The sequence below is a fragment of the Varanus komodoensis genome, unplaced genomic scaffold (assembly GCF_004798865.1).
Source record: "Varanus komodoensis strain SLA01 unplaced genomic scaffold, ASM479886v1 scaffold4, whole genome shotgun sequence".
In the NCBI taxonomy this organism is placed as follows: Eukaryota; Metazoa; Chordata; class Lepidosauria; order Squamata; family Varanidae; genus Varanus; species Varanus komodoensis.
In genome coordinates, this window is record NW_025335941.1 from 53,148,286 (window position 1) to 53,158,162 (window position 9,877).

At 44.6% G+C, this 9,877-nt stretch overlaps 1 protein-coding gene across 8 annotated transcripts in view; it reads right to left on the bottom strand.

Moving 5' to 3' along the window:
- Positions 1-8,198, bottom strand: part of YAP1 (Yes1 associated transcriptional regulator) — a 108,083-nt gene extending 99,885 nt beyond the window's left edge. For 4 of the 8 annotated variants that reach the window (XM_044441535.1, XM_044441533.1, XM_044441531.1 and 1 more), the window contains exon 1: positions 7,625-8,198. In XM_044441535.1, coding sequence (XP_044297470.1) covers positions 7,625-7,942 — 318 coding nt within the window. In that variant the 5' untranslated portion in view covers positions 7,943-8,198. The remainder of the gene's footprint in view (positions 1-7,624) is intronic. The other 4 variants (XM_044441536.1, XM_044441534.1, XM_044441532.1 and 1 more) reach the window with 1 other exon arrangement.
- Between the last annotated feature and the right edge of the window lie 1,679 nt (positions 8,199-9,877).

Here is a 9,877-nt window from a genome sequence, read left to right on the forward strand (position 1 = left end):
AAGATGTAGCGAGATACTCACCGCATGTTAAATAACCACCCCTCTTCAACCTGAGAATGGTGAAAACCTGAATCACTGCTGCTCTCAACCGAAGTGAGTATTAGACTGGTATCGCATTAACAAAGAATTTAATGTTAGTTAAAAATAAGGGTTTTTTTCAAATCCATGTTTATGTGCAGGATTGCAACTGGCCTAATTTTTTTAAAGCAGCAATTCTTCTATGTGAATATGTATCTTAAAAGCTTTCAGGCAACCCTAGTTTTTTTTCCAGTTCCAAGTACAGGTTCTGACTCCTCCTTCCTCTCCCGCTGCTTTCCCTTCCTTTGTCCCACAACTTTATCAAGGACTTCAGAGGCAGCTGTGAAAGCTATTTAAATAGTATTACAAAACGGGACAAATGAGGTCCACATTGCAAACTGTAATACATGTCTGGGTTTGCTGAAATGTGTTCCAGATGACAAAAGATTTGTGGGGCGGGGGAGGAAAAGAAAGCAAGGCATGATTTAAAGCAGGGCAGGGCAGATAACTGTTTTACAAACTTTCCTCTTGTTACTGTATCTCTGAAGCAGAAATTACAAACACTGCCATTTTAGAATCTAGCAGGAAATGTGGTCCCCACACCCCTTTCAGGACAAAATAGCTTTCTACTGTAAACTGTACACTACTCCTTTTCCTAATCAAAAAGATTACTGAAGCCAATGTATTGAAATATTCCCTGCTCATGCCACCTTCCAGGAAATGTCCTGAAGGCAATAAAGGGAAACCTAACAACAATTTCACAAAAGCCCTTGGAAGAATGGCTTTCCTACTTTAAAACTAGGAGGAAAAGTCAGCAACAATACTAAGATTTAGCCTTCTGTGAATGGAAAGACGGCTTGTGTCCATGAAAGTGTCTTCGAACTAGCAGTGAGCTCTACTAACAGAGATGGGGATACAATTTTTAACCAGTTAATCTTTCCCTGTACCATTTTCATACTGTTCTGGTGGGGCTGCTAACCTACTGGAATAGATTGGGGGTGGGCCTACAAGGGGAACTAGTGAATTCTCTCCCCCTTCAAATAGTGGAGATCTTTTAGGATCAAAAATTTGTCTGAGAACAGAACAGTGCAATCAAATTCCCAATCAGTTCAGCAGTCCTTGTTCGCACTTAACCACAATCCAGATTATATTACCGATATTTATGGTTTCAAGTAGGTTACTTTCTAGATGTAGTAACCTACTTAAAGGCAGCACATACAAATCTAGTCAGTTTTCTGAAAAGCCAGTTTCGTAAAGGAGAAAAAAACCCACACAGGCATGTGGCAACAGGGAAGTTAGTAAAAAGAACGATGTGTTAAACATGTCATAAGTGCTAGGTTAACTGGATGGGAAAGAGTGATAAATTGAACTGCTTATCACTTGTGTTACAGTGGCCTTCTCAGCACAGAAGCGCTTAACCTAAGAGATGATCTTATCCCTAAGTCTGGGGCTAAAATTTCTAGTTTCCATTAATTTTCTTTTCAGCTTTCAACCTGTATTGTTCCGTAACAGGAGGCTTAGCACCATTGTGCAGCACACCAGTGTCCTACAGAACTGTTGTGAGGTTAAAGACTCAAGAAAAAAGATATGTTAGTTTCAGTGATCATAGAAGAAAAAGACTGGACAGTAGCAAATTATACCAGCAACAACCAAAACTCCCAAGTATAGTTAAATGTGCGTCTACAGTCCTTCCTCTAGACATTTTGGACTACAACTCTCAGCATTCCTGACCACTGCCCATGCTGAAAGGTCTTATGGGAGCTGAAGTACAAAATTCTGAAGGGCACCACATTGGGGAATGCTGTTTTCTAACATCAAGAGTATTTCTAAGTACAGGACATTTCTGTCATATTAAAGTGTAATTCATTCCATTTTTTCTACATAATATAATTGAATAGAGAAAAGTGTTTCACCATGTTAAGGAGCTCAGACCAGTATACATTGGTTATCCTAAGCAACATCTCAAAATTATTTATTGTTGAGACATGGTGACTTTTGGCTAATCCCTCACTTGAGTTTCATGACAGCTAGGATTCAAAGCCAGCTCTCCACAGTTTAATTCAACATTCTAACCACTGCCACACACCAGCTCCTAAACTCAGGTGAAACTATACAGGAAAAGTGTCAAGTTTTCTCACAAACTTTAGCAGAAACACATTAACAACTGCACAATATACCTTATTGGTTAACCTAAACTCTCAGAAAACATTAGTGATGAAAGCTGCCCACTTGCAACTCAGCGATTAACAGCTTACTCACAGAACAGATACTGACTAGTTTGTACGTATGTTCAGATTGCTTCAAGATCTGAAGAACTCCTCTGTTCACAAAGGTTGCTGAACTTGGGGAAGGAGGAACAGACTCATCCCTCTAAATGTTAAGAAGCAGTGCCAGTTCCCAGTATTATTAAAGTATTAGGCATTAATAATACTAGTATATTATTATTACTACATTGCATTTCTATTGCATCTTTCCCCCACTTTTTGATTGTCTTCTGGTATGTGTACTGATAAAATGTTTTGGAAGTACACCACAGTTTTGATGATAGATGCATAAACATATTCTATGTAAATATATATATTACTAGCAGAACACACACACACACAGAGAGAGGGAGGGAGGGATCAGCACAAGGATGCTTGAACTTCAGTGATAATTTCAGATCAGAAGGTAACACAAAAGCGTCATGGGGGAATTTTCAAAGATAATATCAAGACAAGATGTAGGTAGCTGTACTTGGACCTGAATACAGTGTGTATTTCCTATAGGCAGAGGATCTCCGAGGTCAGTGGCTGGAACTTGGGACACTAGGTCCACCCATATGTACCTACCTGTACTTTAGGATCATCTTCAGAAGTCCTTCTCCAGGAGCCAAAGGATGTAAAGGGGGTGGTGGCCTTTTTGGTAGTGGTGCCTCATTTATGGAATTTCTCCCCAGAGAAATATGCCTGGTGCCAACACTGTACATGTGCCAGCACCAGGCAAAAACTTTATTTCCCCAGCATTTTAAACCATACATTATTAATATCTACAGCCAGGTCTTCATTTTACTTTCTCTTTTGGTTCTCATTTTTATCAGGATTTGGTATTTATTAATTTGTTCAATTATGTTATAAATTGTTTCATTTAGTTTTACTTATTGTTTAAGTGGAAAGGTTTATCAATTGTTAATCTGTTTTTATATATTGTATTATGTTTGGATTTTATGGAGTGTTAACCATTCAGAGAGCCAATACAGCTGAGTGAAATGGGATACAATTTTTAAATAAATAAATAGAGACTGGATTGCATCAGGCAGAAAAATACTGCTGCTTTAACTAGGCCAAGGTCCTAGGCATTTCTACCAGTGCTGCCTGATCTAGACATTTATTACTGAATCACAGAAGTTGATGTTGCACATCCCCTATACTCTTCTGCCCCTGAAGCCAGCTCCAAAGCCCAAGAACATGTAACACAGTTTATTAAGTGATGCTCCAACCTCAGTCTACAAAGCTTCAGTTGACCACCACCCAACCAAAACCAAATTGTTTGAAGGCAATCCCCATCTTGTGTTAATGGACTGTAATGTTTTGAAACACTAAGTTTTTAAATGAACACTCACACAAACACACAGCTTTTGTTCTTTGCACCATGTATGTCTGCACAGCTTTAAATCCCATCATATGTAAATAAGAGCACAGTTCTCTAGTATAATCAGAATATGGAAACTATTTAGGTAAGTATTTTAGCTTTTTCTATGTAGCAAGGGCACACTGATCCTAGAAGTTTTAAATGTTTTCTATACATAGTAATGTTTCTTCCAGATATTGGACCTACATGGAAAGTATGCGATATGTCTGTATTATGTTAAAGTTCAAAGACAGTAAAGCAATAGTCTCTGCTTGTAGCTCTAAGCTTCAAGACTAAGCTTTTTTCATTTTATATCTGACAAGTGAATTAACACTTGGGCTGAAGGCTTGTGGCAACAAGGTTCAAGCTGATTTTTTAAAAAGCCACACATACTGCCATTCCCCTGTTAGAGATGTGCAATAATGGAAAAACTGACATAATTAGAGAAAAATCAGAAGCTGTTATAGAAGAGTCACCCTGTTCTATTTGCTGCATAGATTACATGACAATAACTTCTAGTGGAAAGACTTATTTAACAACACATTTCAATTCTTACATAATGTCTTAGCAGAAAGATGCAACCTCAATTAACTCTTACTTAAGTATTTGCTTAACATCTTATCTGTATCAAGATTTAAATAACCAGGGCCCAGTTCTAAGGGTCTTCTGTTCATGCTTTTGGGTTGCAAACTGTGGCCCTGGCACCCGGAATCAAGTTTAAGAGGCTGTGTACAATTCCTACCATCCCTACCGCAGATGGTACCCAAATGTTAAAAGCACAAAAATGATACCTAAGGTAGTAACCAAGTTCTGGCATCAAGAAGTTGTGCAGAATGCATGCTGGAATGTATGACCATTTTCATTGTGAAGGCACAAGTTTAGCACAACTCTACAACTTAAAAGTTCTTGGCCAATTCCATATCCCTCACACCTTAACAAATCAACCAAGAGTTAATTGTGAAATCAAAGTCTTTTGCTCTTCCAGCTAATTAATTTCCAATACAATTTCAGAGACAATGAACCTCTCTCCTCCAGCAAACACAAGGACTCTTTGACATGACAGTTAAGTATGTTGATGAGGTGAAAATAGGACCTGGAACAGTAGCACAATATCCAAGGTGCCACAGCTTTAATTCTGCATCCAAACTTCAATGAAGTGACAGATTCTCCATACTTTGGGAATAGAAGTAGCCTAGGAATGCCAGAAAACTCATACAAGCAGACAAGAGGGCTAAAGTTCTCCCTACCCTGATATATAACTTCACTACAGAGAGAAGTCAAGGAAGAGCAGGAATTGTCACAAGCATCCTTTATAAACAACTCAGGAAAACTGACAGAATGGAGTAAACCAAGGGTGGAGAAAATGTGCCCTCCAGATATTGGGACTGCAACTCCTATCAGCCTTAGCCAAGACAGTCAGTGGTGAGGGCTGATGGGAGTCGCAGTCCAAAGCATCTGGAGAACCACGTTTCCCGCCCCTGAAGTAGACTCTCTCCCATGACAGAAATTAAAAGGCAGCTCTGAGGAAAAGCAAAATGAGACTACCAGTATTGCTGACCTCCATCAACAGAACCACACATCAAGAGAAGAAATACATGAGATAGAGAATCAAGGCAGGATAAAAGGAAGTTGACCAGAAAGTGTTTAAGGATTTATGAGAGAAAGCAATAAAATAAGAGGAAAAATCAACTACCCCACAAGAAAAGCCGACATGGAAGAAAATGAGGGGGGAAATTTACTTCAGAATGAGGCCTAGAGCATGCATGCTTTCTTATAATTAAGAACTCTGGTGTAAAAGTGGAAGTAACACAGAGGTGTCTACATTTGGCTCCCTTGCTCATCATGTCTCTAAACCCACCTTCCTCCTTGAAACAATAGCACTGTCACCAATGACACCCCATCCTATCCTCACAAAAAACCATGGAAAGAATGGGAAAAGCAGCTGCTTCCTCAAAGTGAGAACCAGAAACGAGGGAAGAATTGCTCCACCCACGCAACCACCAAGGCCAGCCATGCATTCAAGGGTAAAAGGAAAGATTATCTTGCCCTCCAGAGACCCAAAGATGTAAGTGTAGGATTCCATCTTCAACAAGCAAGCAGCAGGTCTGGGGAAGAAAGCAGGATTCTTCATTATCTCTCCTTCTGCCTGCAGAGTGTCAAACTACAACTGAGGTGATTCAGGTTCAAATTCCCACCCAGTCATAATGTTCACTGGGTGACCTTGGGCTAGTCACTGTCACCCTCACCAACTTCAGGAGGAGGGGCATATGCACTAAGCTCCTTCAAGTGTTATGAATAACAATTTTATATTTCTCATAACCAATCACAGACTTCTAGTACAACCCAAGGACAAATCCCTCCCTCCCAGTAAAACTAGGAAAAATCATTTGGGACTACAACTCCCATAAACCCCATGCAACATGATCAAAAGTCAAGAAGGCTGGAAATTGTAATCCAAATAATTTGAAGGGCACCCAGTTGACCAGCCAGAAAGGACTATAAAGTGTTTTGTATGTTAAGATGCACTTGTTGCTTTCTGTATAGGCAATTTCCCAACAGACTAAATAATATACATATGTTTTGCTGCTTTTAAGTGAATGATACACAGGACTAATCTACCAGGAAGTCATACCCTGTGCCCTGGAAATCCTGTTCCTCCAGGCTCAAGACCTATGTAGGAAACATAAAGATACCAACCATTTATACAGCAGTGTCCATTTGGTCACATAAATGGCATCTTTGAAAGGTGCACACATGGAAAAAACAAAAATAGAACTGAATAGCATACAAGTGGTTAACTCTGCATACCACTCATGCTACAAATATACTCACTCCAGGGGCAATAGAAACATAGTGCATGAAGTCCTGGGATTCGGAAAAGTGTGAAAGCCACTTACAGTGCAATGCTACACATATTCAGCCAGAAAATGGGCCTACCACTTCCAGCATGCCCCAGCCAGCCATGCTAGCTAGAGAATTCTGGGTGTGGTAGGCCTTTCATCTACCTAAACATGTGTAGGATTCTTACTGAAAAGAAGTCTAAGAAAGTGCAATTAATTATCAAAGTAATAATAAATCTTACTTATTTGACCATGATTTTTTCCTTGCTGTGTGCCTCTGGTTTGCCTTTCTTCTCACCATCCCACAACTCTAGTTGTCTCCTCCTCTGAACTTTAATACTAAAATTCTCTTGGGCCAGAGGCCTATCTTTTCTTGCTTATGAAACTCTGAAACGTTTTACAAAGTAGTAACACAAATAGAGAGATAACGTGATGAAAAGAGGCTGTTACGGCACACCTCATAAATGCGGTGTTAATATATCCAGCAACTTGGATATAGTAACTCCATGTACCCAACAGACCGCCGCCCTCCAACAAGAGCTCAGCTCAAACTTTTGCTAATAGGACACCGGGGCCTCCCCTGGCCCATAAGTCAGAGAGAAGAAGCTGCCCTTCCGTACCTTCCACCTCAAGCCTTTACCCACCCAGCTGGCTGCACGGAGAAAGCATTTACGAGAGCCTGGCGGGGTAAGCACTGGGCTGGGACTCAGACGATGCAGGCTCTAGTCCCCACTTTGTTGGGCTGGCCACCGATTCTCAACCAAACTGAGAAGAGGATTGTGTCCTCCACCTTGCATTTCTTGCAGGAAGAAAGGTGCGATAAAGATATAATAAATATGCGCCATGTGTGGATGTTTGGGGCACAAGCCCCTGCAAGCTTGGGCAGAGGAAAACTTTTATCACTCCCAGCGTGCAGAGGTCTTTTTTTCGTCTAAACTTGCATAGAACTGTGTTATTTATACCGCCTTTCCCTTGAACGTTCAAAGGCGGTCGACTCTAGATTTTCCAAAGCTGGTATCTGGACGGATGGTCTGGGGGCCAGAGGGAGGGAGGCGAGTCTCGCCAGTTCTCCCGGGCAATCCTTCCCCCACCCCATTCCCTCGGGGGCGCCCCCTAGAGGCGACCGTGACGCCCCTCCTTCCCCCGCTCCCCCTCACCTGGCGGGAGTGGGCCTTGGGCTCCGGCGGCTTGAAGAAGGAGTCGGGCAGCTTGCGGAGCCTCATGGGCAGCGTGTGGGGCACGTTGGCGCCCTTGGGGTTCATGACGGCATTGAAGAGGGCCTCCAGGTCGGTCTCCGAGTCGCCCCGGACGTGGACGATCTGGTGGCCGGCCGGGGGCGGCCCGGACACCGCGCCGCCGCCGGCGGGCTGCGGCTGAGGCGGGGGCGGCTGAGGGGGCTGCCCCGAAGGCTGCTGAGGCGCCGACGGAGGCGGCTGCTGCTGCGGCTGCTGCGAGCTCTGCCCGGCGGCGTCCATGGCTGCTTGGCTGGCTGCCCTCCCTGCTTCAGCCGCTTCTCTTAAGCCTCAGCTCCGGGCGCTCCGTCCTGCATGCCCCGCTTCGACGTCCGCGGCTTGTGGCACTCACTCGCCTCGCTTTACTCCCGCGGCTGCCTCCCCCAGGCAGTAACTCGGGACTCCCCCGCCTGCTGTAGAGTTCGGCCCGGGGGGGGCGGGCTGGCGGCGGGGGGATCGATGCGATCTCGGTAGGGATAAAAAGCGATTCCGCAAAATAAGTCGCACACAAACACTCCCAAACAAAAGTTCGGAGATGCACCCGCCCGAGCCAGCTCCGCCCAGCGCGGGCCCGCCCGCACCAATTTCGACGGGACTTAATTCAGCCCAGCCGGAGCTAGGATCCTCCTCCTCCTCCCCGCTTCCTGTTCGCGCCCGACCGTACTGAATTTAAGCAAGGGCCGAGGACGAGCTTCTCCACGCGGGCGCTCCCAATCTGTTCCTGTCACTCTCCTTGCTTTTCCTCCCAACAGGTAGAATCGCTTCTGTGACGCCTCCAGTTGTTTCCGATTGACTCGTTTCCTAATTCGCAGTACCCGCCCGCTCACTATTCTGTGGTTCTAATAAGTTCGACAACCACTTGTTTTATAGTTATTGCCCCCCTCCTCTCCAAAAAAAAAGTTTTCCAACCCTCCCACAGAAACGAGGAGGAGGAGGAGAAATTGGGACTATTTTGCCTGAACCACACGGAGTGGGGTAGGGGGGAGGAATCGAGACCACAACTCAACCGGCTTCAAAGCCCCACCGGGAAACGGGGCGGGGGGGAGAAGGGAAGGAAGACGCTTCTCCCTTCTCAGTGATAGCAGGGCTTTTATACCCTCAAGCTGTGCTAAGCCGTAGTTAAACGTAGAAGGATCTTTGTAGGATTTTACCCATTGCACACCAGGCTGAGAAAAGGTTCCCAACTCCGTGCCTGCTCGCCCCACAACACGGTGCGGTCCTGTGGCTACTCAGAACTGCTCCTCCTCCTGTGGGCAGCGGAGCTTGCTCTCAGGTAGCATTCGACCTCGCCTTTATGGCCGCCTGGGAGTGGAGACTGGCGGAGGAAGGACTGCAGCTCTTTACCCTACCGGCGAGAGCCCAGAGGGGCAGGACCTCCGGCCCAGAGTCCCAAGTCCAGCTCTCCTGAGTCTGTCTGGCCCTCGTCAGCTCCCCAGATGGCCCCAGCCCGTTTTCCTGGCCGCCCCGGTTTGGTGGTTTCCGATGAATTTGGGCTGAAAGAGGGTCAACACCTCTCGCTAGAGCTTGTCCGACACTGAGATATCAGTAGGCTCCATAAAGCACTTTCTTGCGCGATTACCAGGAGCATAACTGAGAGCTTATCCTAAGAGAGAGCTCCGTAGGCCTAGAGGTATTTTGGGGAAATGATGGTGGGGAGTTGGAGCTGTTGCTTCGCACGTTTCCGCCTTGAAAATGCACCGGGTTGGAAGAATGGATGCGTGCGGTTGGGTGTAAGAGAAAATTTTGGGGGAAATTTAATTGAATAGTAATTAATTTGGGAGAATCGGTCAAATCAAGATTCGGGAAAATTAATGTTAGAGGACTTTTTAGGGGACAATCCTATGGCCCCCAGACAACATCTGAGGGTCCATGGCAAACTTCATACTCCCAGATCTTCGACAACACTGTTAACCATCCCTTCTTCCCAGATGGTACAGAGGGGGCCACAACTCCGGTTCCTTCTGTATTAAAATCCAGGAGGATGGTGAGGCAATGATTATCTCCAGGGCTCCTCCTGCCCTGCATAGGATGAGTGTAGGCTTCCAAATTTTGGGATTCAATGATCTTTGCAATCATAATTGCATCCCTAGAAGTGATTTGGGGAATATTTTCTGTAAGCTGGGTGTTCTGCAGGAAAAGAGAATTGTGGGTTCAAAGGAGTGGTTTTCTGTTTTGTAT